Consider the following 25,603-nt stretch of genomic DNA (forward strand, 5'->3'; position numbering starts at 1 on the left):
ATACGGGTATGTAAGGAGTGTGTACAGCATGTCAACTTTGGCACAAAACTCCACAACAACCAGCCGAGGTGTTCCCTTGAATTATGTAAATGTATTTATTATTATCAGCACATAAAATGTACACTTACTGAATGTGCTTGGGTTGATATAAGGTCCCACTTTAGTACAAACTTTTATTTTTTAAACATGCATCATTAACCTTGACACAACAAAGATAAAGAAAGCCCTATTCAACTGTTTGAGTATGGCGATACAAAAAAACCTAGAGGTCATTTGAGGTTACAGTTTGCACAACTATTATATTAAAGGAGCCATTGTCAACAGGTCAACACCAGGGTATCTATTATGTTTACTGTGTAAATGTTCATTTCTTCTTCTCATCGTCTTTGTCTTTCTTGCTGTCAGGTTTGGACCCTGTCTGTGAGGCCAGCGAGCCCATGGCATTCCGGATGGCCTCGTTGTTGGGGTCGACACCCGGTAGGTTCTCCAGGACGCTTTGGAGGAACTCTGGGTCCTGCATCACATCATAGTCCTCCTCATCCTGCAGAGAGAGATTAACATACGCTAGAAAAACAAGAGCATTTGAGCATGCGTAACAAGCGGGATATGTCCGCTACACATGTACACTTTCATCTCAGTGGTGTGAGAGAGTTGGCCGTACCTTAGCACCCTCTGAGTCTACAGGGGCTCCTGTGTCCATGTCCATTGACTCTGCACCAAACTCTGCTGGGTAGGATAGGACAGATGTTACAGACTGACTGTGCCATGTTATAACTGGTTATAACAGGTGTATGTCACTGACCTCCACCCTGCATGGACATCTGTAGGGCGTAGGCAATCTGCTCGTCCTCCGTCATGCGGCTGAAGTCGGGCATAGCGGGCGTGGCCGTGTCAGCCTGGGGGACTGACATCTTCAGCAGAGCTTCGTCTGACTCTAGAACAGGAGGTGGTTAACAGTTTAGCCCCACATATGCAGTGCCTCCCTCCAGGGAAGATCCAAGTACAGAGAGGGGAGAGAGATAGTGTATGGGCATTGGTTGGTTGCCAGCTATAGATGAGTGATTCGTTTGTAGGTAGAGGTTTATAGTTATGTGTACATGGTGTAGATGGAGAGTTGTGTATTTGTCTCACCGTCAGCGGTAGGCGAGGGAACCCCGGCCTCAGTAGCAGACACCACTGCTGCCCTGCGAGTCTCATCCTCCTGCCTCTGTCTCTGCTCCTCCATAGACACCCTCAGAGCCTGGAGAAGGCACAGAGTGCAGAAAAAGTTCAAAGGAGGAAGATTGTAGCATACAATAATAACCATCCAAAAAAGAGGCAATGAGAGCGAGAGAGAACTAGAAAGTGTAAAAACAAGAGTGAGAGATGATGATCGACCCATCTAGTCCTCCCCCTCTCACCAGTGCCAGCTCTGGGTCTGCACTGGGGTCCACTCCAAACTCAAAGTCACTGGACCCCAGGCCCAGCATGGCTCCTCCCTCCCCAGCAAGGATAGGAGAGGACAGCAGGGCATCAGCCAGACTGGGGCCTGGAGGCACTGTCACAAGGTGGGACCCTGCTCCTTCCTTCCCATTCAGAGTGTTGATGAAGGCCGTCAGCTTTTCTGTGTTCACCTCCTGGAGACCAAAATGAGGTTATATAAGGGAGACAGTGATGGCTATAAAGAAATAATGAGACGAGATAAAAATGAGGTAAGATATTTGGTACCTCCTCTCCAAAGTTAATGATGTCCACACTGACTTTCTCTTTCTTTAGACGCTTTGCCATTTTCACCAGCTAGAGAGAATGTGACGGGAATGATGTCAGAGGGGACATGCATGCACTTATCAACACACTGCATTGATAGAACACTCACATCCTTCTCGTTGTCCTCCACTGGGCTGCCCACAAAGGCAATTATACGCATCTTGTGGTTCTTCCCCTGTCTGTGCTTCAGAGCCAACTGGGAGAGGAGAGGACACAGGGTTCAGTGTCATGACGTACAATAAGCTGAAGTGTATTGTTGTGTAGTATACATACATGTGCCACTCTGATGCCTGTGCAGAAGCTGATGTTTCCACGGGGCTGGACAGCGTGCAGTTTAGACAGTATCCTCCCCGCATCTGCAGTCAAGGTGGTCAGCACCTCACAGTTACTGCGCAGAGAACAATAGTTACTACACATTTCTTACACTCGATCACTAAAAATAATCACAAGTATCCAGGCATCCTGTAATATCTAAATGATGAATGTTTAACATTTTTGTTGCGACCAAAGGGAAGGATAAAGACATCTCACACACACAGCTCCTTACTTGGCCATGGTGATGAGGCCCACATTGTTCTCAGGGTTGCTGCGCGTCTTGGAGTGGCACACAATGTTGACAGCATCTTGCTGGGCCTGAAGTCTGGTGGGGAGGAAGTCTCCATTCCTCATATACTCACTGTTGTCCACACTGAAGGGCACGGACAACACAGTACATACGTTACACAGTGTAGCATGTAGGCCAGGGAGGGGCAACTCCAGTCCTCAGGGGCCAGAGTTGTCACACCTTTCCCCCCATCCCTACAGCTGATTTAGAGATCATGATTAGTTGATTATTGGAGTCAGACGTGTTAGCTGGAGCAAAAGTGTGACACCAACTAGGCTCCCGAGGACTGGACTTGCCCATCCCCGATAAAGGCCCACTAGAGCAGGGTTTCCCAAACTTGGTCCTGGGGCCCCTCCTTGGGTGCACATTTAGTTTTTTGCCCTAACACTACACAGCTGATTCAAACCACCAAAGCTTGATGAGTTCATTTGAATCAGCTGTGTAGTGCTAGGACAAAAAAACTAAACGTGCACCAGGGCTGAGTTTGGGAAACCCTGTATTAGAGCACAGTGACAAGGTGGCTGGTATTATATCTATATTTAGAACAGGGTTGCATAAATGAGTTAATGCTGCCATTTGTACGTTTTTGGGCTCACCGACCAAATTCACATAGAAATGTGAGTTATGTAATTCTCATTGAAAGCAAGTATTTTACGTTTGGTTTTGTACACCAGCTTCAAAACAACTGAAAATACAATATGTGGTTATGGAAAATATATTTCGCAGTGGTTTAGATGGTACAGTGATGCTCTACACTATACTTATAATTTGTTTGTGACAAAAGTAACTATTAGAATTTTAGCAACAAGGAAATGGCGGAGCCATTTCTGCAACGTGCATCTAAGTGTCACCTTTAACTGGCAACAGTAACATTCTGCCAACCGTTTTCCCCAACCAGGACTCTCCATTTTACCCCCTTCTCCCATACTACTGCTAATCCCTAGACAGACTGATGTAGGGGACATATTCAAGTGCCCAGCTAGCGAATGTTGTCGATGTTGACATAGGAAGCTTTTATCCAGAACAGCTTACAGTAGGCAGAAACAAAGACTGAGGTAATCGTTTACCGAACCTTATGTTTAAACCACTGCCTTGCTCACAAAATAACAAAGAATACTAGCTAGCTAATGATACGTTTCGGGATGAAAAGCTTGCTACATTGGCAAAATCCATCACGACCTTACTTGAAACAACTTCTCGGAGTAGATCTTGCGAACTAAGCTGCTCTACATTCTCAGAATTATTTTATTGCAATCATAACCGTTGCATGTCATAGCGAAGCTAGCATTAGCAAGCCAAAAATGACTCAGGAAAATGGCTAGGATTGCTAGCCTGACGTGTTCACATAACTAATGTTAACGGCAATTTCATGATAAAAAAAGACCCACGTTCACATTAAACTAAACAAACTCTTCCTCTTACTTAGTTTAAAGAATAAAACATGACAATTATTTTTTTCTTTCCCTTACCAGACCATAGTACTTTCGAGCCCCATCTTGGAATCTTTTTGTTGCTACGTCACCAGAACTGATGGTCGATGGGAAATGCAGCTCGGCCCAAAAATACCTGCGCATATATTTGTTGACAATGACTTACACGTACACCACAGGAGGTTGGTGGCACCTTACTTGGGGAGGACGGGCTGATGGGAATGGCTGGAGCATAATTAGTGAAATGGTATCAAATACATCAAACCATGTAGTAATTCAGTAATTAGTGTAAATAACTCATTGTGGAACCAATACCACCCTCTGTGCCCTTCCTTCCCAGCCATTATGAGCAGCCTCCACTAACATACATTATGGACCAAGAGAGACTGTAATCCACATTTTGGTTTGGTTTACTGAGCAGGGAAGCTGAGCAGGGTTATCAGGGTCAAAACATTCAAAAGAGCACAACTTTTGAGGGCCATGGTTGGAAATAGCATCAACAAGAAATACATTGAGCTTTTTACAAAGAGGGTGGATTAGGGAGGAAAAGTAGTGAACGCAAGAACACCTAATATTACATTTTTGGGGCCCTGCTTAAGGCCTTCTTTGCCTCTCCTGCAAACAAAAACCTAAGTCAATATACTGTAAAATACCATGTCAAGGACAGAGACTCCCCCACTCACAAATAAAGTGATGTGAGTTTGTGGATCTACTGTAGTGTAGACCTACCCTTCCATTCCCTAAACATTTGTATCATGTTCAGGAATAAGGGCAAGAACCAACATTTAGAAAATAAGTTTATTCTAAAATCAGAGCCAATATGAAAAACATTACATCACTGAAAGATGGTAGAAGGAACAGGCAGCATGAGAAGGCATTTCCGTGACTACTATATACATATAAACATTTTATACAGGCAGAGTAAAAATAGAGTAATTGAAGCATAGACGGTAACCAGCAACATTGGCTCGGAGGCTGTGTGAAACATTCAACGTAAAAAAGCATGGGACATCCTTGCCCCAGAACAATGGAGAATATATCACTATCAAAATCAAACATGAAATATAAAAAGTGAAATTGTCAAACAATCCCCTCCCATATGCAATACACTACTTAAGTTGCTGACATTTCCTGTCAGAAGTATACATTATTATACGTACAATCATCTAAGGTACATGTACAACTTATGAATCATTTCAGGCTACAAGGTCATAATACAAATACAATAAATACGATTCTTGAAACTTTAAGATGGCAGACTTGTTCATATTGCATTAGTTCATATGTTCTGTAGTGTCTGTGTTGCAAGTGTACCGCCCTTTGAGCACCAAAGGGTGAGGTGTCTGTTGTGCTGTGGTCCAGTCAAGTCAACAGACGCTGCAACGGGTTTAATCCAGCATCTACACAGAAGCACACAGGCTTTAAAACAACATTGTTCTGACTGTCAGATGTTAGTTTGTAAAGTTAAGCATACGCTAAAAGTCATGATGAGCGTTCATGGAGTCAAATCCAGACCCTGTTGTCACACTAAGGCCCTTGTTATAAGACACAATACCATCTATTGAAAATGTGATTCAAAACATGGGAACATGGGGCTTGGAGAGTTTTCTTTGGTGGCCAACTGTTCTCAAACAAAAAGCACAAGACTGAATTGAGCTCTTTGAAATGATGGGGAAGCTGAGCAGGGTTATCAGGGTCAAAGGTCAAAACATTCAAAAGAGCACAACTTTTAATTGAGGGCCATGTTTGGAAATTATTTAACCAGGAATACCATATGAGCTTTTTACAAAGAGGGTGGGTTCGCCAGGAAAAGTAGACGCAAGAACTTGAAATAAATCAAACCATGTATTTGTGTAAATAACTCATTTGGAACCAATACCACCCTCTCTTGTGCCCTTCCTTCCTGTGTGCTTTAAAATACGTATAGTTATCATGCAGGACAGCTCCTCTCAAACGGTGAGCGCTGAAACGGTTTGAAGGCTCATTAAACTCAGATCTGTTAGGAAAACATCAAGTTCATCAAAACTCAAGTTCTGAAGCATAGGTTTCCATGTAGTTTCCATATGCAGTGAGTTCATCCATGTTCAAGTCCATAACATTTTGATTGCTTTTCCAATTTGTCATGACAGTTGATCAGAAAGAGCTCCACTTCCAGCCTCTAGTTTCTTCAGGGCATGGCTATGTTCTTGTACTCACCCATTCCCTTTAAACATTCCCTATTGTCTCACGGTGCATCAATGAACATTAATCATTTCCACCAAAGGCTGATATCCCCCAGTTTGTCAGTCTGTCCATCTCTCCCTCTCTGCTTTGGACCACGTGCACTCCCATCCACTTAGAAATGTGTCCTCACAATCAGGCCATGGTGGCCCTTTAAATCACTCTGTTGGTGTGAAATACAAGATCTAGCATAACCAGTAGGTAGTGATATGTATCCATGTGTCTGAAATATCCTACTACAGGATAAATAGTATGAGCTACCACCCAGCGCTTGTGTTAGTATTCTACACAATGACTGAGCAAATGGGAAAAAAATAACAAACCCATGTTTATATAAACGTTAATGTACAAGAGGTGTACTACAGAGACGCAAACAAAGTCATTCACACAATGTGGTGAGTCTCAAACTCAGTGGGGTGAAGCAGCCATTTCTGTAGCCAGCAGAAATCTCTTGTTGCTTATTAATGAAAGTCAGGTCAGTTAAAAGTATCAAAGTGCTTGAATGACGGTGGTAGAATTACCATTGCTTGAAGAACACTTAAAATCTTTGTGCACAAAACAGTCTAAAATGGCTGGGTGTGAATGAATGTGATGAAACTGAACTGCCATACGAAGACCGAAAAAGGCATGTGTAGTGTGCGTTAAAAGCTCGCTCTGAATTTTGATTGGCTCATTCCTTTCAACCCTGCCGGTTGATTGGTCAAATTTCTTTCAAAGATACTTTTGATTGGTAGTGAGAATATAAAAACAACAGACAAACAAGAGTTTGAATGTATGTGTAACGGGACATTAAAGAAACAAAAATATGAGAGAGAGACACAGCTCAGCAAGACTAGCACCAGACAGACACAAAGGCACAGATATAAAAAGGAAGACCGTAAGTGACAGGAAGCTAGCGTTAGTGTGGTCAGGTCACTGTCCTGTCCTTCTGTTACTGCTCCTCTTTGTCTCTTCTCTGGTGTGGTGAACCTCCATTCGAAGGATCATCAACTAGATTCAGCCGTGGGGCGATTTTTTTCTTCTTGAGCGGATGGTCAGGGGGCCGGAACATAATTACAAATAATTTGTAGACTGCAATTTGACCACAAGAAAGCCCAAACAGATCATATTTGACAAACAATTTCAAACCTCTATTTTGCATAGGAATACTTTAGAACAGATTTCTTAAATTGAAATCATTTAGAGTGGATTTGCTGGCGTTTACCTTTTTTGTCCACCAATAAAAAAATGTGCATTCGCAGGTCTCCAGTTGGGGAACCCCGCTCTATTCTAAGGGTATGGAGGTGGCGGCCATTACTATGTTCTTGCTCTGGTCTCTCACTCCTAGATCAATATAGCACATGTGGTCTCATCAGAGAGGAAGATTCCAGGATAACCATGGAGACAGACAGAGCCTTCCCATCAGCCAGTAACACTTTGTATAGCAGTGGAGGCTGTTGAGGTGAGGACGGCTCATAATAATGACTGGAACAGTGCAAATGGAATGACATTAAACCATGTGTTTGATGCATTTTATACCATTCCACTCAAGACATTACCACGAGCCCGTCCTCCCCAATTAAGGTGCCACCAACCCCCTGTGGTGTATAGCCTACCCATACTGCCCTACCAAGAAACAGGCAGTAACTGCTCATTTGGTCAAAAATGAGTTAGCATGTATTTAATGTAGCAAAAATGACTTAATCATGTGGGCAAGTATCCTGCCTCGTATTGTGTTTGAGAAAATGGGGTTGATATTAGCAGTAACTCCACTAGGTAACTATGAAGCTAAGGTAAATAAAAGCCATTTTTCTCAGTTCCACACTATGAGCAGTTACTGCCTTTTTGCTTGGTAGGGCAGAATAGCTCTGGCCTATACATTCCTGCCTCCAACTCCAGTCAGTCAGCTACTGTATACATCCATAATCTAAAAGAATAGAAGGTCTGTGTGATGAAGTCATATGTTCTGTCCACAACAGTAAAAGTGTGGTCATAATAAAATAAAAAACACTACATATAGAGATGATTCTCCTGTCCGTCCCATCTCCTGGCTGTGTGGAGGGAGGAAGGTGTGGACAGATGTAGAATGATAACATATGAGTTATTATGATTGGAGTCACTGAAAACGGAACCCTAATACTGTCCACAAGAAGGAATGCACAAAGTAACAGAACAGAGAGTGATATAGAGCATGGTGTTCCACCTCCACACTGTTGATGCAGGGGTGTCTAAGCCCACATCCCTCTCCCCTTCAGGCTTTGTGATAGGTGGGACAGTGTATGTGGGTTTCGTGACACAGAGACTCCTGTAACTTAGTTGGAGAAGGGTTTCTAGCAGCATACCCATGTGTCTGTCTGGCTGACCAAGCCTTCAGACAGCCACCACCTCCCCACACATATATATACACACACACACACCTCTCTTTGTTCCTCTCTCTGGCACCCAGTCACACTCTCCCTCACTTCACCACCCACCCCCCATCCCGTTCAGTCAGCCTGAAGTATGTTCCAAACCTCCCCCGCAGAAAAGGAGGGATGGATCGACAGTGAGGAAGGAGGATGCAAAACTACTCTCCCCCTCTCACTCTTCCACCCACCTCCTTGGTTCCAGAATCACCTTTTCCTCAGATGACTCCAGATCAGTTGTTACTGTGGGGGACACATAGGGAGGGAGTCCAGTGAGCCATGGTAAACACCATAGTGAAGATCTTAAGAAGAGGAGGAGGAAAAGGATTGGGCCAGACTTACAAAGCAGATGTTAGTCTCTGGGATGATGTCTGATAGTGAGATGGCATCTTCATTACCCGACTGATCACTTGACGCTTCCACTTCCGCACCCATACTGAGAGACAGAGAGAGAAGACTTATAAGGGTGTGTGTGTGTTCACGTAAGTGGGAATACATGAATCAGTGGTGTAATTCATTTGTGTACCTGTGGGAGACACCGTGGTCTTGGTCTGTGCTTGTTACTGCTCTATGTACCTCAACCCCTACTGACCTAGAGAGAGAGCGAGAGAGAGAGAGAGAGAAACACATGAGAACTGGATGACTTGAAGAAGAGGACTGACTTTGTGGAGGAGAGGGGATGGAGGGATGTGTTACTGTAGCAGAGGAGAGGAGGAGGTGAGTCCTGTGCTTCCTAATGAGGATGTGGAAAAGTTGGCCTCCGCATCCCCTGACCCTCCCGCCAGGGGAGGGGTCCTTGGCACCAGGTCTGGCCTGCCCGACTGCATGCCTGAACAGAAAGAGGGAGTAAAGAGGGGAACTAATGGCACAATTCCAAGTCCACCCCTAATCCCTTGTCCATAGGCACTTCATGTAGCTCTGGTCCACCTTGACCTCTGATCAAACATACAATCAATGTTTGTGTTAACTGTTCACTCACCACTGTCTCCCTCTGCGTCAGCCTTGTTGAAGTGTGATTGGTAGACGAGTCGGGAGTCCACCACAGACTGTCCAGCAGCGTGGGAGAGGGGGGTGGGGCCTCCCAGGGTAGGAGCTCTCCTCAGACCCCCCGGACCCCCACCACGAGACTTCTTGGATGGGGAGAGCTTCACTGAGGGGTGGGGAAAACAAAATAACGACAGCACGTCAGATCATAAAAAGTAGATATTGAAACAGAAGACACACACACACAGCAGTCTTACATGGGATCTTCTTGAACACTGTGTTACACATGAATTGTTGGAAGCGCTCAGCGTAGAAGCCTGGTCTGTGCACCGACACTGTATCCTACAGAGGAAAAGGAAAAAACCAGTTACAACCTGACATAGGCCTGTCATAAGTAGTGGTAGATCTGACACATGCATCTGTGGCATCTTTCATCATGTACTACAGGTAATGTGTGTGTGTTGAGGATCTTACCCCATCATGGACGAGGGCCTTCCATGAGTGTTCCAACTTCTTGATGAACCTGAAAAACAGTCTTTGTGAACGTAGCTCAGTTGGTAAAGCATGGCGCCAGGATAGTGGGTTCGACTCCCGGGACCATCCATACGTAAAATATAAGCACGCATGACTAAGTCGCTTTGGATAAAAGCATCTGCTAAATGGTATATACAGTGAGCTCCAAAAGTATTGAGACAGTGACACATTTGTTGTCGTTTAGGCTCTGTACCCCAGCACTTTTTGGATTTAAAATGATACAATGACTATGAGGTTAAAGTGCAGACTGTCAAGCTTTGATTTGAGTGTATTTTCATCCATACCAGATCAGTGTATCGTTTCAAATCCAAAATGCCGGGGTAAAACAAAAAATGTGTCACTTTCCCAATACTTTGAGTACTGTGTCACTATATTATCATGTGAAATTGTATGAAGTCTGTACACAAGAACGCACACACACAAAGAAACACAAGCACCTACCTGTAGGACTGCAGAATGTCGATGATGCCGATAAAGACCAGCAACCTCTCTCCTTTAGAGTTCCTGGCTGGGATCCCGCCCATACTGAAATGACATCACATGCCACACCAACCAATCACCATCAACAAATCCTGATTTACGTGACAGTTTGCATATTTTCCCAAGGTAATATTGTGTGATGTATTGATTGGCTCACTGGTCCTCAGACTCCAGGGCTCCCTTCCCGCGGGCCTCTCCCTGTATAGACTCCATGGCTGTGCAGTACAGACTTTTCTGGGCCTGGGGTCGGCGCTGGTCTGGGGTTACTGCCCCCTCTGACCCCCCACTGTCCCCCATCTGCCCCCCACCTCGCTCCCTCTCTCTACTAGCCTGCTCCAGGTTATGGATCCCCACCAGTAGACTGTAGTCCATGATTTTAAAACTCTGCAGGAGCTGGAGCACACACACAAACACATAAGAGTTACTATACAGTAGACCCAAACAGCACACACAGAACACACACACCCTCCCTCCCTCACCAGGCAGTCTCTCTGGATGGTCTTGCTAAGGGCGTTGTAGTTATCCGTCTCCAGCAGTAGTCCATCAGGCAGGTCCTGGATGAAGTCCAGGTCTTTAAAGGTGGGAAAAGTCTTGTCCCTCTCCTTGGCTGAGGCCCGTCTCTTATAGGTGGAACCCTTCATGTCGTACTTATGGTGCATGTGGACCACGCGGGGCAGCAGGTTGTTCATCACCACCAGGCGGATGTTCTTCCCTCCCGCCTGGATGCAGTACAGACCGTAGAACTTAGGGAGCAGGGTCCGTTTGTTCTGATTCAGGTTCTATAGAGGGGGAAGGGACGGGTAGAAAGGAGAGGAGGAGAGTGAAAAAGACGAGGCCACCACAGACAGCTTGGTATTATATAAACACTAAAACACACAGGCCACCGAAGAATCTCCCCCCACCACCTCCTTCAATATCTCGCTATGAAATCCCCCCCCCCCACTCTCCTCCTCCTTCAACATCTCACCATGAAGGATCTCCTCCAACATCTCACCATGAAGGATCTCCTCCTTCAACATCTCTCCATTAAGTACCTCCTTCAACATCTCACCATGAAGGATCTCCTCCTCCAACATCTCACCATGAAGGATCTCCTCCTCCAACATCTCACCATGAAGGATCTCCTCCTCCAACATCTCACCATGAAGGATCTCCTCCTCCAACATCTCACCATGAAGGATCTCCTCCTTCAACATCTCACCATGAAGGATCTCCTCCTTCAACATCTCTCCATTAAGTACCTCCTTCAACATCTCACCATGAAGGATCTCCTCATCCAACATCTCACCATGAAGGATCTCTTCCTCCAACATCTCACCATGAAGGATCTCCTCCTCCAACATCTCACCATGAAGGATCTCCTCCTTCAACATCCCTCCATTAAGTACCTCCTTCAACATCTCACCATGAAGGATCTCCTCCTTCAACATCTCACCATGAAGGATCTCTTCCTCCTTCAACATCTCACCATGAAGGATCTCTTCCTCCAACATCTCACCATGAAGGATCTCTTCCTCCAACATCTCACCATGAAGGATCTCTTCCTCCAACATCTCACCATGAAGGATCTCTTCCTCCAACATCTCACCATGAAGGATCTCTTCCTCCAACATCTCACCATGAAGGATCTCCTCCTCCAACATCTCACCATGAAGGATCTCCTCCTCCAACATCTCACCATGAAGGATCTCACCTTTCAACTCAGTGCCTCTTTGCTTGACATCATGGGAAAATACAAAGAAATCAGCCAAGACCTCAGAAAAATATTGTAGACCTCCACAAGTCTGGTTCATCCTTGGGAGCAATTTCGAAACGTTTGACCCAATTAAACAATATAAAGGCAATGCTACCAAATACTAATTGAGTGTATGTAATCTTCTGACCCACTGGGAATGTGATGAAAGAAATAAAAGCTGAAATAATTATCTCTACTATTATTCTACTATTATTCTCTCTACTATTATTCTGGCATTTCACATTCTTAAAATGTGACCTTAAACAGGGAATTTTTTACTAGGATTAAATGTCAGGAATTGTGAAAAACTAAGTTTAAATGTTTTTGGCTGAGGTGTATGTAAACCTACGACTTCAACTGTATCTCTCCATGAAGTAACCCCCCTTCAATATCTCACCATGAAGTATCCTGGCAGTAGCTTCTGGAGAAACTCAGCCTCTTTGTGCTGCACCGTCTTGATAATGAACTCATCATCACTGGACACGTAGAAGAGAGAGCCGCTGGCGCCGGAGTTAGACAGCTCTATCAGGCCATCGTTACACAGAGAGTACTGTAGGAGAGGAGTTAGGTAGCATCCTGACCACAGAACTATAACCAGACACAACCAATCAACCATAGAGAACTACAACCAGACACAACCAATCAACCATAGAGAACTACAACCAGACACAACCAATCAACCATAGAGAACTACAGCCAATCAACCAGATTCAATTAAGTGAATTTTTGTTGTCTACTGACCAGGTAGTCGTCTGGCCGGATGCCAAAGAGTTCTCTGAAGTAGCGGAAGGCGATGGGGGCGTAGGTCTTAAACCTGAAATCACTGTAGTGGTGGGCAGGGGTCAGGTTACTGCCCTCACTGAGACAGAGAGAAGGGTGTTAATGAGTGCTGAATACAGGAAGACTTCTCTCAAGCATAAATGCAAGATGGGCACAGACCAGTGGTGTAGCACAGTTCAGGAAAAAATTGTTTCCTAGCTAATCTCATGCTATTTGACACATTTTGCCATGAGGCTGAGAGAACGTGTTTCAGTTTTAAAGCTAATTTCCTGTAATTATAAACATTTCCTTCATAGTTTATGACATGTTCATATAGTATCTGGGGGGCCCAACTTATATTTTGGGGGGAGTCGGGGGGGGCCCCCATACCTCATGCAGGTGCTCCGGGGTAGTGTGCTACATGTGACACCCACACGTCTAACACACACACAGTGACACACACACGTCTAACCTGGGGAAGAAGATGCTCTCGACCACCACAAAGTCCTGCATGAGAACATCCCTCTCAGCCTTCTGACTCAGGCTGCCCACAGTGTGAGTGATGCCCAGCTGAATTGCTCCTTTCAGGGCTGACGACGTGGTCTGGAGGGGGAAGTGGAAGAGAGAAATGGAGAAATGGAGGCTTGTCAAGAGAAATTGATAAATTCATTGTTTCCGAGGAATTCACATGTTATAATTAATCTATGATTCTCAAATGCTTGTGTACATTACATTCTGCGAGTCATCATTGGCTGTGGACGAGGAAGGGTTTCAGGCTACGGGTAATTTTAGCACACATGTGGTGTGTGTGTGTGTGTGTGTTGACCCCATGCTGACCTTCTTATAGGTGGTCTCTCCAGTGTTTGTCTCAACTCCTCTGTGTCCAATGGTCTTCTTCATACTCTGACTGGATCCAGGAATCTGAGACACAGAGAGAGAGAGAGACAGACAGGATGAAAGAGAAAGAGGGAGAGAGAGATGGAAGAGAGAGCATGGGAAGAAATAAAATGTATTAAGAAACTAAAGAAATGCACTGTAGAGTTGTGTGTTTGACTCCATTAAAACAAGTTTCAGCGTCAGGCTGTTCTCTCCATTGTTTGGTTTTATGACACACGGCTTAAAGGTAAACATCAGCCAGTGACACACAGAAACCATCAAAACCAGTTCCCCCTCCCTTTCCACATATCCTGTGTCTTCTCCCTAGACAGAGAGGTGATACACAACACATCTTCACCAGGGTCTATAAATGTTGCGTAAATATACACTGATTCCCTAAACCTAAAGGTAGTGGAAAACAGTTTCATCAACAGTGCTCCAGCATCATCAGCAGAGTGCTGTAATTAGTGGTTTTGTGAGTCAGGGATGGTGTCTGTCTTACCTCTGGAGATGCCACTTTCCGAGACGCACTGGACGCTTGAGAGAGAGAGAGAGGCGAGAGAAAAAAGGAAAACATATTAGAGAGTATAGTGATGTCGGCCTATTTTTGTTAGGCTCCTCCATGTTCCATGCTCAACTCAGTCCTCTTAGAATCTAATAGTTACCGACAGAACCTAGCTAATAATCACAGAGCTAGAGTCATGCTAGACAGCTGTAGTGATGAACTTGTCATATAGTATAGTAGTTTATGGAGGAAGGAACGTGCATTAAAGTGTCTGATTGGGTTGTGTGATGTCTGGAATGACACATCGTCCCATCCAAACGTCGTTGATGTACATTGCGCACGGAGGGGTCAATTGGCAGGAAGAACGCAATATAAAAAGACACATTGGTTCTACCAGAACTGTGATTTGGGGCATGTCGTCATTGTTCTTATTCAAATTGTTACAAAAGCCACAAACAAGTTCATTAAATCATTGTTCAAAACAAGACTTATTATTTCTACATTGTTCTTGGCTACAGAAGGATTTTCAAACTGGAAGGTGTATTATTCTCTTGTCCATAAAAAGACTCAGATATCAGTTATAATAGTAGACCTTTTAAAACAAATATTAAGGCTGTATCCAGTGTATTGTTATTCCATCTTGATCATCTGGAAAAGCACATGTGACATTCTTTCTTCCATTAGGCTACTTTCAGTCAGTTTCAAAAAGTGGATTTCACTCAGTAACTATAGTGTAGCCTGCCAATGCAACATCAGAAAAAGAACTATGGCTGACTTTTAGTGGAGGGAAAAGTACGTCTTCGCCGGTTTGGCAGTTTTTCGCTCAATTTCAGGCCATATGACAAAAGGTGAGCCAGCAGACCTTACCCAAGGCACTTGCAGAATATGCTGAAAGATTATCAGGGCAAAGGATGGAGAGACTACAAACCTCAGTCATCCTGCGGAGTTCGATACTCTGGGGGTGAACATGCTGGTGTTCCTTGTTATAAATAATCATTTGTTTTATCGGATTGTATATTTAGGATTTAGCCTAAGGATAATAGGCCTATTCGTTTTAAGCCTAAACCAATGTTCATTCAAGTGTTATAAAGAATGTTAAAGGCTAAATAATAATTTATGTAATCTGATTGATGTTGACTATTTTATAAATGCACAATTTGTAAGCTATTCAAAAGAAATATTAGGTCTACAATTTGCGAGAGAACTCCGACAGACTCATTCATTAATATTTTGTTCCCGCTTATTGAAAGTGCTGCTGTAGGAGCTTATACCCGATTGTCCGTTGCACAATTCAAGGACATTAATAAACACTTCGACAATATTAGTTTAACTTTCAAAGTAACGTTTACTGCAATTTATTGACAGTAGCCTATGTGTAGACTGTTTGGTTTGCAAAGAGGGATTTAAAAAGGCACCATTTATTTTTCATCCTACATTGGAGGGGATATAAAATAAAAAACATGTTAGGCCCGGTCTGACATTTTGCTCTACTTTGGTGCTCTCCGCTCTTTCTACATTGTTCTCTTGCATTATGTTAATAATCTAACTACCACATGTATTGAAAATGTAGGCTACGACAATTAGAGTGTAGGCCATTTGGCATGCCGCCCTGGCGTAGTCAAATTCAAATACAGTGGGGCAAAAAAGTATTTAGTCAGCCACCAATTGTGCAAGTTCCCCCACTTAAAAAGATGAGAGAGGCCTGTAATTTTCATCATAGGTACACTTCAACTATGACAGACAAAATGAGAGAGAAAAAAAATCCTGAAAATCACATTGTAGGATTTTTTATAAATTTATTTGCAAATTATGGTGGAAAATAAGTATTTGGTCACCTACAAACAAGCAAGATTTCTGGCTCTCACAGACCTGTAACTTCTTCTTTAAGAGGCTCCTCTGTCCTCCACTCGTTACCTGTATTAATGGCACCTTTTTGAAGTCGTTATCAGTATAAAAGACACCTGTCCACAGCCTCAAACAGTCACACTCCAAACTCCACTATGGCCAAGACCAAAGAGCTGTCAAAGGACACCAGAAACAAAATTGTAGACCTGCACCAGGCTGGGAAGACTGAATCTGCAATAGGTAAGCAGCTTGGTTTGAAGAAATCAACTGTGGGAGCAGTTATTAGGAAATGGAAGACATACAAGACCACTGATAATCTCCCTCGATCTAGGGATCCACGCAATATCTCACCCCGTGGGGTCAAAATGATCACAAGAACGGTGAGCAAAAATCCCAGAACCACACGGGGGGACCTAGTGAATGACCTGCAGAGAGCTGGGACCAAAGTAACAAAGCCTACCATCAGTAATACACTACGCCGCCAGGGACTCAAATCCTGCAGTAACAGACGTGTCCCCCTGCTTAAGCCAGTACATGTCCAGGCCCGTCTGAAGTTTGCTAGAGAGCATTTGGATGATCCAGAAGAAGATTCTCCAAATGTCATATGGTCAGATGAAGCCAAAATATAACTTTTTGTTAAAAACTCAACTCGTTGTGTTTGGAGGACAAAGAATGCTGAGTTGCATCCAAAGAACACCATACCTACTGTGAGGTATGGGGGTGGAAACATCATGCTTTGGGGCTGTTTTTATGCAAAAGGACCAGGACGACTGATCCGTGTAAAGAAAAGAATGGATGGGGCCATGTATCGTGAGATTTTGAGTGAAAACCTCCTTCCATCAGCAAGGGCATTGAAGATGAAACGTGGCTGGGTCTTTCAGCATGACAATGATCCCAAACACACCGCCCGGGCAACGAAGGAGTGGCTTCGTAAGAAGCATTTCAAGGTCCTGGAGTGGCCTAGCCAGTCTCCAGATCTCAACCCCATAGAAAATCTTTGGAGGGAGTTGAAAGTCCGTGTTGCCCAGCAACAGCCCCAAAACATCACTGCTCTATAGGAGATCTGCATGGAGGAATGGGCCAAAATACCAGCAACAGCGTGTGAAAACCTTGTAAAGACTTATAGAAAACATTTGACCTCTGTCATTGCCAACAAAGGGTATATAACAGTATTGAGATAAACTTTTGTTATTGACCAAATACTTATTTTCCACCATAATCTGCAAATAAATTCATTAAAAATCCTACAATGTGATTTTCTGGAGAAAAAATATATAATTTTGTCTGTCATAGTTGAAGTGTACCTATGATGAAAATTACAGGCCTCATCTTTTTAAGTGGGAGAACTTGCACAATTGGTGGCTGACTAAATACTTTTTTCCCCCACTGTATGTTAAACTATCGTTTGACATCGAGATGTCATCATCAATGATGCGATCATACAATCGCCCAACCCTAATTGCTTCATTGCAATCTTTCCACTCCATGCACAAAACCTAATAAACTTCAGCGTAATTTTGACTTGAGAAGAAATTTGTCACAGTAAATGCTTGACAACCACTCTAGTTAATTACAAAAACAGCCATCAAATGTGTAATTTTCCACAGATGCCGAGCCATGGTTAGACCTACACAGCCACAGGAATGGATAGGCCTAGGCTAACTGCTGCTCCCATTCACATTGTGCTCTAGATTTACACCACTATTCCCTCTAATGCTGCTTCCATGTCAGCCTGCCCTGGATGCTGTTTTTGTATGACGTTTTTCACTAAATTCTAAAACACCAAATGTTGTAGCTTGTAGTTACTACCCTTACTGACTGCCTATCTGTTACTTAGTGCCTCTCCATTTCCAGACAGTATAGTATTACAGCAGACATTCCCTCTCAGACAGTCTACCACAGAGCAGATACTGTGAGAGAGAGCATAGAGCAGCGGAAGGGCAACAAGTTAACTGTCCACTCGCTGCATAACACACACACACACACACACACACACACACACACACACACACACACACACACACACACACACACACACACACACACACACACACACGCACACACACACACACGCACGCACACACACACACACACGCACGCACACACACACACACACACACACAGCAATGAGTGGACATAGCCTGGTATAAGGTTTAATGGGGAACACCGGATACAGGCAAAGATCAGGATTAGAGGTCGGCCGATTAATCGGAATGGCCGATTTCAAGTTTTCATAACAATCGGAAATCTGTATTTTTGGGCTCTGATTTTGGCGATTTTTTTAATTTTATTTTTTTATACCTTTATTTAACTAGGCAAGTCAGTTAAGAACACATTCTTATTTTCAATGATGGCCTAGGAATGGTGGGTTTAACTACCTTGTTCAGGGGCAGAACGACAGATTTTCACCTTGTCAGCTTCGGGGGATCTAATCTTGCAACTTTACAGTTAACTAGTCCAACACTCTAACCACCTGCCTCTCATTGCACTCCACGAGGAGCCTGCCTGTTATGCGAATGCAGTAGAAGCCAAGGTAAGTTGCTAGCTAGCATTAAACGTATCTTATAAAAAACAATCAATCATAATCACTAGTTATAACTACACATGGTTGATGATATTATTAGTTTATCTAGCGTGTCCTGCGTTGCATATAAGCGATGCAACGCTGGGGGATGATTTAACAAAAGCGCATTTGCGAAAAAAGCACAATCATTGGATGACTGTACCTAACCATAAACACCAATGCCTTTCTTAAAATCAATACACAGAAGTATAAATGTTTAAACCTGCATATTTAGCTAAAAGAAATCCAGGTTAGCAGGCAATATTAACCAGGTGAAATTGTGTCATTTCTCTTGCGTTCACTGCACGCGGAGTCAGGGTATATGCAACAGTTTGGGCAGCCTGGCTCATTGCAAACTAATTTGCCAGAATTATGACATAACATTGACGGTTGTGCAATGTAACAAGAATATTTAGACTTAGGGATGCCATCCGTTAGATAAAATACTGAGCGGTTCCGTATTTCACTGAAAAAATAAATGTTTTGTTTTCGAAATGATCGTTTCCGGATTCGACCATATTAATGACCAAAGGCTCGTATTTCTGTGTGTTATTATGTTATAATTAAGTCTATGATTTGATTGAGCAGTCTGACCAAGCGACGGTAGGCATCAGCAGGCTCTTAAGCATTCATTCAAACAGCACTTTCGTGCGTTTTGCCAGCAGCTCTTCGTAAGCACAGCTCTGTTTATGACTTCAAGCCTGTCAGCCTAATGGCTGGTGTAACCGATGTGAAATGGCTAGCTAGTTAGCTGGGTGTGCGCTAATAGCGTTTCAAACGTCACTCGCTCTGAGACTTGGAGTAGTTATTCTCCTTGCTCTGCAAGGGCCGCGGCCTTTGTAGAGTGATGGGTAACGCTGCTTCGAGTGTGGCTGTTGTCGATGTGTTCCTGGTTCGAGCCCAGATAGGGGCGAGGAGAGGGAAGGAAGCTATACTGTTACACTGGCAATACTATAGTGCCTATAAGAACATCCAATAGTCAAAGGTATATGAAATACAAATGGTAGAAAGAGAAATAGTCCTATAAATACTAAATTAACTACAACCTAAAACCTCTTACCTTGGAATATTGAAGTCTCATGTTAAAAGGAACCACCAGCTTTCATATGTTCTCATGTTCTGAGCAAGGAACTCAAACGTTAGCTTTTTTACATGGCACATATTGCACTTTTACTTCTCCAACACTTTGTTTTTGCATTATTTAAACCAAACTGAACATGTTTCATTATTTATTTGAAGCTAAATGGATTTTTATTGATGTATTATATTAAGTTAAAATAAGTGTTCATTCAGTATTGTTGTAATTGTCATTATTACAAATATATACATTTTTTTATTTAATTTTTTAAAACAGCCGATTAAATCGGTATCTGCTTTTTTGGTCCGTCAATAATCAGTATCGGCGTTGAAAAATCATAAACGGTCGACCTCTAATCAGGATGGTGGGAGGAAATTACGAGAATTCTTGGCATCGACACAGGGACATACGCCAGTCTCTGCAAAACATAACCCCAGTCTGATACTGTGTCTAGACCACTGGGTCCTCTACCACAGGTCTCTGGCAGACATAACCCCAGTCTGATACTGTGTCCTCTACAACAGGCAATGACTAAACTTTTTCCATCACCCAAACTAAGCTTGGGACTTTCCCTGTGACTCACCGAGTTGCCATCTTCCTTTTTGGTAGGGATGTGCTCATTACCAATCCTCTCTAAGAATAAATTCAACCCTGCAGACCCCAGGCCCAGCCCCAACTTTATTCAGCCCAAGAGATAACATCCAATAGCCTATTGTAAAACATTGCCAATTTGTGCGACAAACATGCCAACATAGAGAAACACAGCAAACACGTGTGTGAAAAATCTAGAAGCAAAATATGTCTGGTATTTTCACATCGTCATGACAATGCTTGAAATATGTGCTCCTCACAAAGGGATTCGCCATTTAAAATTGTGTGCGTGTGTGAGATTCGCCTTCTCACCCACTCCACGAGAACTTCAGGCCTGTAACCAATAGCAACGGCTATTTCTGAGTTTCAACAGTGATATTACAACCAGTTGGCAAAAAAACATGTCTGCTGTTATTGTAATAGTGTGGGCAGGTCAGAGTTATGTTGAGGACAGTGAGAGGCAAGAGGAGGCAGACCTACTGAAAATATATCATGGAAAGGTGGGGTACTGATAGCGAAACAGGAAACAGCCTTTAGGCTATTTGTCTGTGATATTAGGCTAGGCCTATTCAAATTGTGAGATGGATGAAATCAATCAATTAAACCAATCCACATTACTTGAGCAAACACGACAAGGATTAGTTCTTTCAGGGAGTGGAGAGGCACTGTGTCTTGCTAAACCATGTTGTAGCCATTTCACTGCAAAATGCATTGCACACACAATAGAAAGCAAACACGAACAATAGAAAACAACCGTTAACAGCCTGTATTTGGTCCACTCATCCTTTGCTTGCTCTCATCTTGCTCAAATGCCACAAGGCCCTGTAATACCTATAAGAGGCACTCACAGGAACGAAGCACACGCTCAGCCGCTCCCTCACACACAAACATACACTGCAACACCATGCAGGTACCTCTCTGCAAGGCTCTCCTCCAGAACTGAGTCCTAATGTCTATGGAAGAAGATACAGAACAACCACAACCACAACCACAACCAGTTATACATGAACAAGGCATGCATGCAACCGAATTAGGCTTCAATCACATTGCTCGCCTCTAAATTAGCCTAAATGGACCACATGCTACAGAGATCTAGAAACAAGCAGCGCTCCATTTAAGAAAAGCTTGTTTTTACAATAGGATTTAAATAACATCCTAGTTCGACATTGTGTCCAAACATTTCCACAGTTACAATGAGGGTGCGTGCATACTAAACATATCTCCCAGTGCCAGCGCAGTTCAGTTCAAAACACATGTTGGCTGTTTGCCTGCTAGCAGCCTGTACTGTAGCCTGCATGTAGAGCAATAATATGGGACACTCCCCTATTTTTGTCTGACAGACTAGAGTAAATGTGCTGGTTATTGGCCTAATTTATGAACTTATACAGTACCAGTCAAAAGTATGGACACCTACTCATTCCAGGGTTTTTATTTGTACTTTTTTCGACATTGTAGAATAATAGTGAAGACATCAAAACTATGATATAACACATCTGGAATCATGTAGTAACCAAAAAAGCTAAACAAATCAAAATATTTCATATATTTGAGATTCTTCAAAGTAGCCACCTTAACCTTGATGACAGCTTTTGCACTATTGGCATTCTTTCAACCAGCTTCATGAGGTAGTCACCTGGAATGCAATTTAATTAGCAGGTGTGCCTTGTTAAAAGTTAATTTGTGGAATTTCTTTCCTTCTTAATGCGTTTGAGCCAAATCAGTTTCTTCAAGTGCAGTCACAAAAACCATCAAGCACTATGATGAAACTGGCACTCATGAGGACCACCACAGGAAAGGAAGACCCAGAGTTACCTCTGCTGCAGAGGTTAGGAAAAAAATATTATTTACAATGACGGCCTAAGAACAGTGGGTTCAGGGGCAGGACGACAGATTTTTACCTTGTCAGCTTGGGGATCCGAACTAGCAACCTTCCAGTTACTGGCCCAGCGCTCTAACCACTAAGCTACCTGCCGCCTCAGAATTACCAGCCTCAGAAATTGCAGCCCAAATAAATGCTTCAGAGTTCAAGCAACAGACATCTCAACATCAACTGTTCAGCAGAGAATTCAGAGTGAATCAGGCCTTCATGGTCGAATTGCTGCAAACAAATCACTACTAAAAGGACACCAATAAGAAGAAGAGACTCGCTTGAGCCAATAAAAACAAACAGTGGACATTAGACCGGTAGAAATCTGTCCTTCGGTCTGATGAGTCCAAATGTGAAATGTTTGGTTCCAACCGGCATGTCTTTGTGAGACGCAGAGCAGGTGAATGGATGATCTCTGCATATGTGGTTCCCACCGCGAAGCATGGGAGAGATGTGATGGTGCTTTGCTGGTGACATTGTCAGTGATTTATTTAGAATACAAGGCACACCTAACCAGAATGGCTACCACAGCATTCTGCAGCAATACGCCCTCACATCTGGTTTGGCTTAGTGGGGCTATCATTTGTTTATCAACAGAACAATGACCCAAAACACACCTCCAGGCTGTGTAAGGGATATTTGACCAAGGAGAGTGATGAGTGCTGCATCAGATGACCTGGCCTCCAAAATCAGCCGACCTCAACCCAATTGAGATGGTTTGGGATGAGTTGGACCATAGAGTGAAGGAAAAGCAGCCAACAAGTGCTCAGCATATGTGGGAACTCCTTCAAAAAACATTCCTCATGAAGCTGGTTGAGAGGATGCCAAGAGTGTGCAAAGCTGTCATCAATGCAAAGGGTGGCTACTTTGAAGAATCTCAAATATAACATATATTTTTATTATTTATTATATTATTATATTTTTAACACTTTTTTGGTTACTACATGATTCCATATGTGTTATTTAATAGTTTTGATGTCTTCACTATTATTCTACAATGTAAAAATAAAGAAAAACCGTGCAATGAATGTGTCCAAACTTTTGACTGGTACTGTATATAGTGAGAACACCCTGTATCATTTGTATGTGTGTGTGTTCACTGGCCTAGTTCACAGTCCTGTAGTCAGACTTAGATCCCCATAAAGCAATCAGGCGTGTTATTGCGGGACCAAAACAGACCTGTCTATTCTCATGACCTGACTCAAACTGGCTAGCTACTACAGTACCAAGGGAAGATCAACTGTAACAAACACCGTAGTCAAGCTGATAAGAATCTGTACGATAACAGGCTTAGAAAAGTGGAGAACACTCTTCTGTCCTGACCCAGCGTCACTGTTCACATCATAACCTCTGATATCAACTGATTCTGAACAAGTGAATAATGTGACCACAACCAAAAACCAAATCAGTCAGGACTAGACCTGGGGAAATAAACCAAAAATTATCAACACTGATCACTTATCGCAGGCATTTTGATGATATCGTTCATTTCGATCCATAGCCTATACTAAAAAAATGTGAAGTTTGAAATGAAATAAGTTGGCTAATTTGGGCAATTGTTAATGGGACAATTGATAACTACAACCATCAAACCAGTAGTAGTAAAGGATAAAGGATGCTTTAAAAAAAAAACTGTGGCGAACATTAATGGGGCGGCAGGGTAGCCTAGTGGTTAGTGCGTTGGGCTAGTAACCGGAAGGTTGCAAGTTCAAATCCCCGAGCTGACAAATCTGTCGTTCTGCCCCTGAACAGGCAGTTAACCCACTGTTCCTAGGCCGTCATTGAAAATAAGAATTTGTTCTTAAATAAAGGTTAAATAAATTAATGTTATAAACGTATCGTTCTCGCATTAATTCAGGCAATTTAACGCGATATGGATTTATGTACCTATAGCCGTGAATTCCTCTTCCTCTCTGTGACTTCCAGTGAAGTTCTCTGTAAATGTGCTGGAATGATGACAGAGCAGTGGGCTCTTCTTCAACCACATAGGCCTACATTACTCAGACTATTGCTTATTATCAGGTAGCCGGTGGTGTGGCAGAGCGTTGGGCCAGTAACTAAGGTAAAACTCTGTCGTAATTATTCTGGACAAGACAGTTAACCCACTGTTCCCCTTGACTTGCCTAGTTAAATAAAAAAATATCTCCCGTGGAAGCGAAATCTGTATCCATTCCACCCTTAACCTGTTTTTTTCATGAGTCCAAAAGCTGCAGAACAACATTAATGTGTCAACAACATAGACATGTTCTATCCACGAAAACAATCGTGCTGGCATTACAAGTAAATATTCAACAAACATTGCTGGCTGGCCTCAGTTTGTTGGGTTGGCTAGTTAGCCAGCTAACATCAATTAACAGGTGTTTTGTCCTACTACGAGATGCGGCAAATATGACAAAAGATCAACAAAGGCCCACTGGTTTCTAACATGGAAAATAGTTAGAGGCAGTAAATTAGCCAACTACTGTAGTTAGTTAACACTGCTGGAGTTGGAGAATTTGCCCCATTCAGGGTGACCTAACATTACTAGCTACATATTATGGAAAATAACCACATTTTCGGGTGCGACTATCCCATCCCAAGCCCTAACTACAAACACCATAAAGTACATGACCCAATTTCAAGCGTGTAACGCTAGTTGGTAACGTTAGATGCCTAGCTAGCTATAACGCAATCCATCCGATCCGATTGTTGACGTTAGCAAACTGGCTAACAGCAACGGTGATAACGTTAGCTAGCTCAGACAGGAGAAATTAAGTCAGTTGAATTGAGACAAAATGACCATATTCAGCTACAGGCTGTGCTGAATCTGTAGCTACGTTAATTAGATAGCATTTTCGTGCAAACTACTTCACGGAGACCTAAATTAGTTATTATAGATACCTGTCGGAGCAGTCAATCCCGAATCAACTGGAACGGCGGTCGCCATTTTGGATTGGCCGGTATAGGAACAGATAGAACAAATCTTTGGTATGGGTATCCACCTAGCTAGTAGATGGCCAGCGGCAAAGTCAAAATGGGCTATATCGTAAAAATATATGAAAACCAAAATGTGCTATTTGGTCTTATGGTTAGACATACGGTTAGCAGTGTGGTTCTGGTTAGATTTAAAATAAAAATGTAAGAAGATAAATTGTAGAAATAGGCTGGTTTATGACTTTGTGTATTTCCCTTAGACCGGTTCGAACATAAAACATACTAATTCAGGCAGCAAAGGCATCGATTTAATGGCGAGGAGGCGGGGGGGAACAGAGATAATATGCATACTTTCTTTATGAAACACCATTTTCCACCATCATAATAGAGTTGCTAATGCAATTTGCCCTCTTCTTCTTCTTCTTCTTCGATGACGTTTAACGGCGGTTGGCATCCAATAAACTTGCATTACCGCCACCTACCATTAAA

At 43.0% G+C, this 25,603-nt stretch overlaps 2 protein-coding genes across 4 annotated transcripts; both read right to left on the reverse strand.

The window, feature by feature from the left end:
- Window positions 1–71: 71 nt before the first annotated feature.
- LOC109880879 (26S proteasome non-ATPase regulatory subunit 4-like) lies at window positions 72–3,956 on the reverse strand. Of its 2 annotated transcripts, none has more exons than XM_031787475.1 (10): window positions 3,820–3,956; window positions 2,294–2,434; window positions 2,020–2,134; window positions 1,856–1,942; window positions 1,708–1,776; window positions 1,401–1,616; window positions 1,132–1,240; window positions 803–934; window positions 662–723; window positions 72–541 (listed from the first exon to the last, which is right to left on the reverse strand). In XM_031787475.1, exons 1-10 carry the CDS (start codon window positions 3,843–3,845, stop codon window positions 365–367), a joined length of 1,134 nt encoding a protein of 377 aa, XP_031643335.1. In that variant the 5' UTR covers window positions 3,846–3,956; the 3' UTR covers window positions 72–364. The 2 variants fall into 2 exon arrangements, with proteins under 2 accessions (XP_031643335.1, XP_031643334.1); XM_031787474.1 differs by having other exon boundaries at window positions 662–726; window positions 3,820–3,950.
- Window positions 3,957–4,560: 604 nt separating this feature from the next.
- LOC109880882 (phosphatidylinositol 4-phosphate 5-kinase type-1 alpha) lies at window positions 4,561–25,198 on the reverse strand. Of its 2 annotated transcripts, none has more exons than XM_031787473.1 (16): window positions 25,082–25,198; window positions 14,255–14,289; window positions 13,714–13,797; window positions 13,349–13,479; window positions 12,859–12,976; window positions 12,515–12,667; window positions 10,862–11,161; window positions 10,540–10,775; window positions 10,344–10,427; window positions 9,843–9,891; window positions 9,626–9,710; window positions 9,364–9,534; window positions 9,081–9,213; window positions 8,911–8,976; window positions 8,727–8,820; window positions 4,561–8,627 (listed from the first exon to the last, which is right to left on the reverse strand). In XM_031787473.1, exons 1-16 carry the CDS (start codon window positions 25,125–25,127, stop codon window positions 8,625–8,627), a joined length of 1,788 nt encoding a protein of 595 aa, XP_031643333.1. In that variant the 5' UTR covers window positions 25,128–25,198; the 3' UTR covers window positions 4,561–8,624. The 2 variants fall into 2 exon arrangements, with proteins under 2 accessions (XP_031643333.1, XP_031643332.1); XM_031787472.1 differs by lacking the exon at window positions 25,082–25,198 and adding an exon at window positions 21,249–21,366.
- Between the last annotated feature and the right edge of the window lie 405 nt (window positions 25,199–25,603).

This window comes from Oncorhynchus kisutch, linkage group LG13, assembly GCF_002021735.2.
Source record: "Oncorhynchus kisutch isolate 150728-3 linkage group LG13, Okis_V2, whole genome shotgun sequence".
Taxonomy (NCBI): domain Eukaryota; kingdom Metazoa; phylum Chordata; class Actinopteri; order Salmoniformes; family Salmonidae; genus Oncorhynchus; species Oncorhynchus kisutch.

Excerpts from the sequence above, each read along its gene's own strand:
- LOC109880879 (XM_031787474.1), bottom strand. The coding sequence starts at position 3,845 with ATGGGGCTCGAAAGTACTATGGTCTG. Across the intron at positions 1,943-2,019 it reads CAGGCATCAGAGTGGCACAT|TTGGCTCTGAAGCACAGACA; the intron begins GTATGTATACTA and ends CTCCTCTCCCAG. Across the intron at positions 1,777-1,855 it reads TGGAGGACAACGAGAAGGAT|CTGGTGAAAATGGCAAAGCG; the intron begins GTGAGTGTTCTA and ends CATTCTCTCTAG.
- LOC109880882 (XM_031787472.1), bottom strand. The coding sequence starts at position 21,351 with ATGCCTTGTTCATGTATAACTGGTTGTGGTTGTGGTTGTGGTTGTTCT. Across the intron at positions 9,711-9,842 it reads AGGCCCTCGTCCATGATGGG|GATACAGTGTCGGTGCACAG; the intron begins GTAAGATCCTCA and ends TTTCCTCTGTAG. Across the intron at positions 8,821-8,910 it reads GACCACGGTGTCTCCCACAG|TATGGGTGCGGAAGTGGAAG; the intron begins GTACACAAATGA and ends TCTGTCTCTCAG.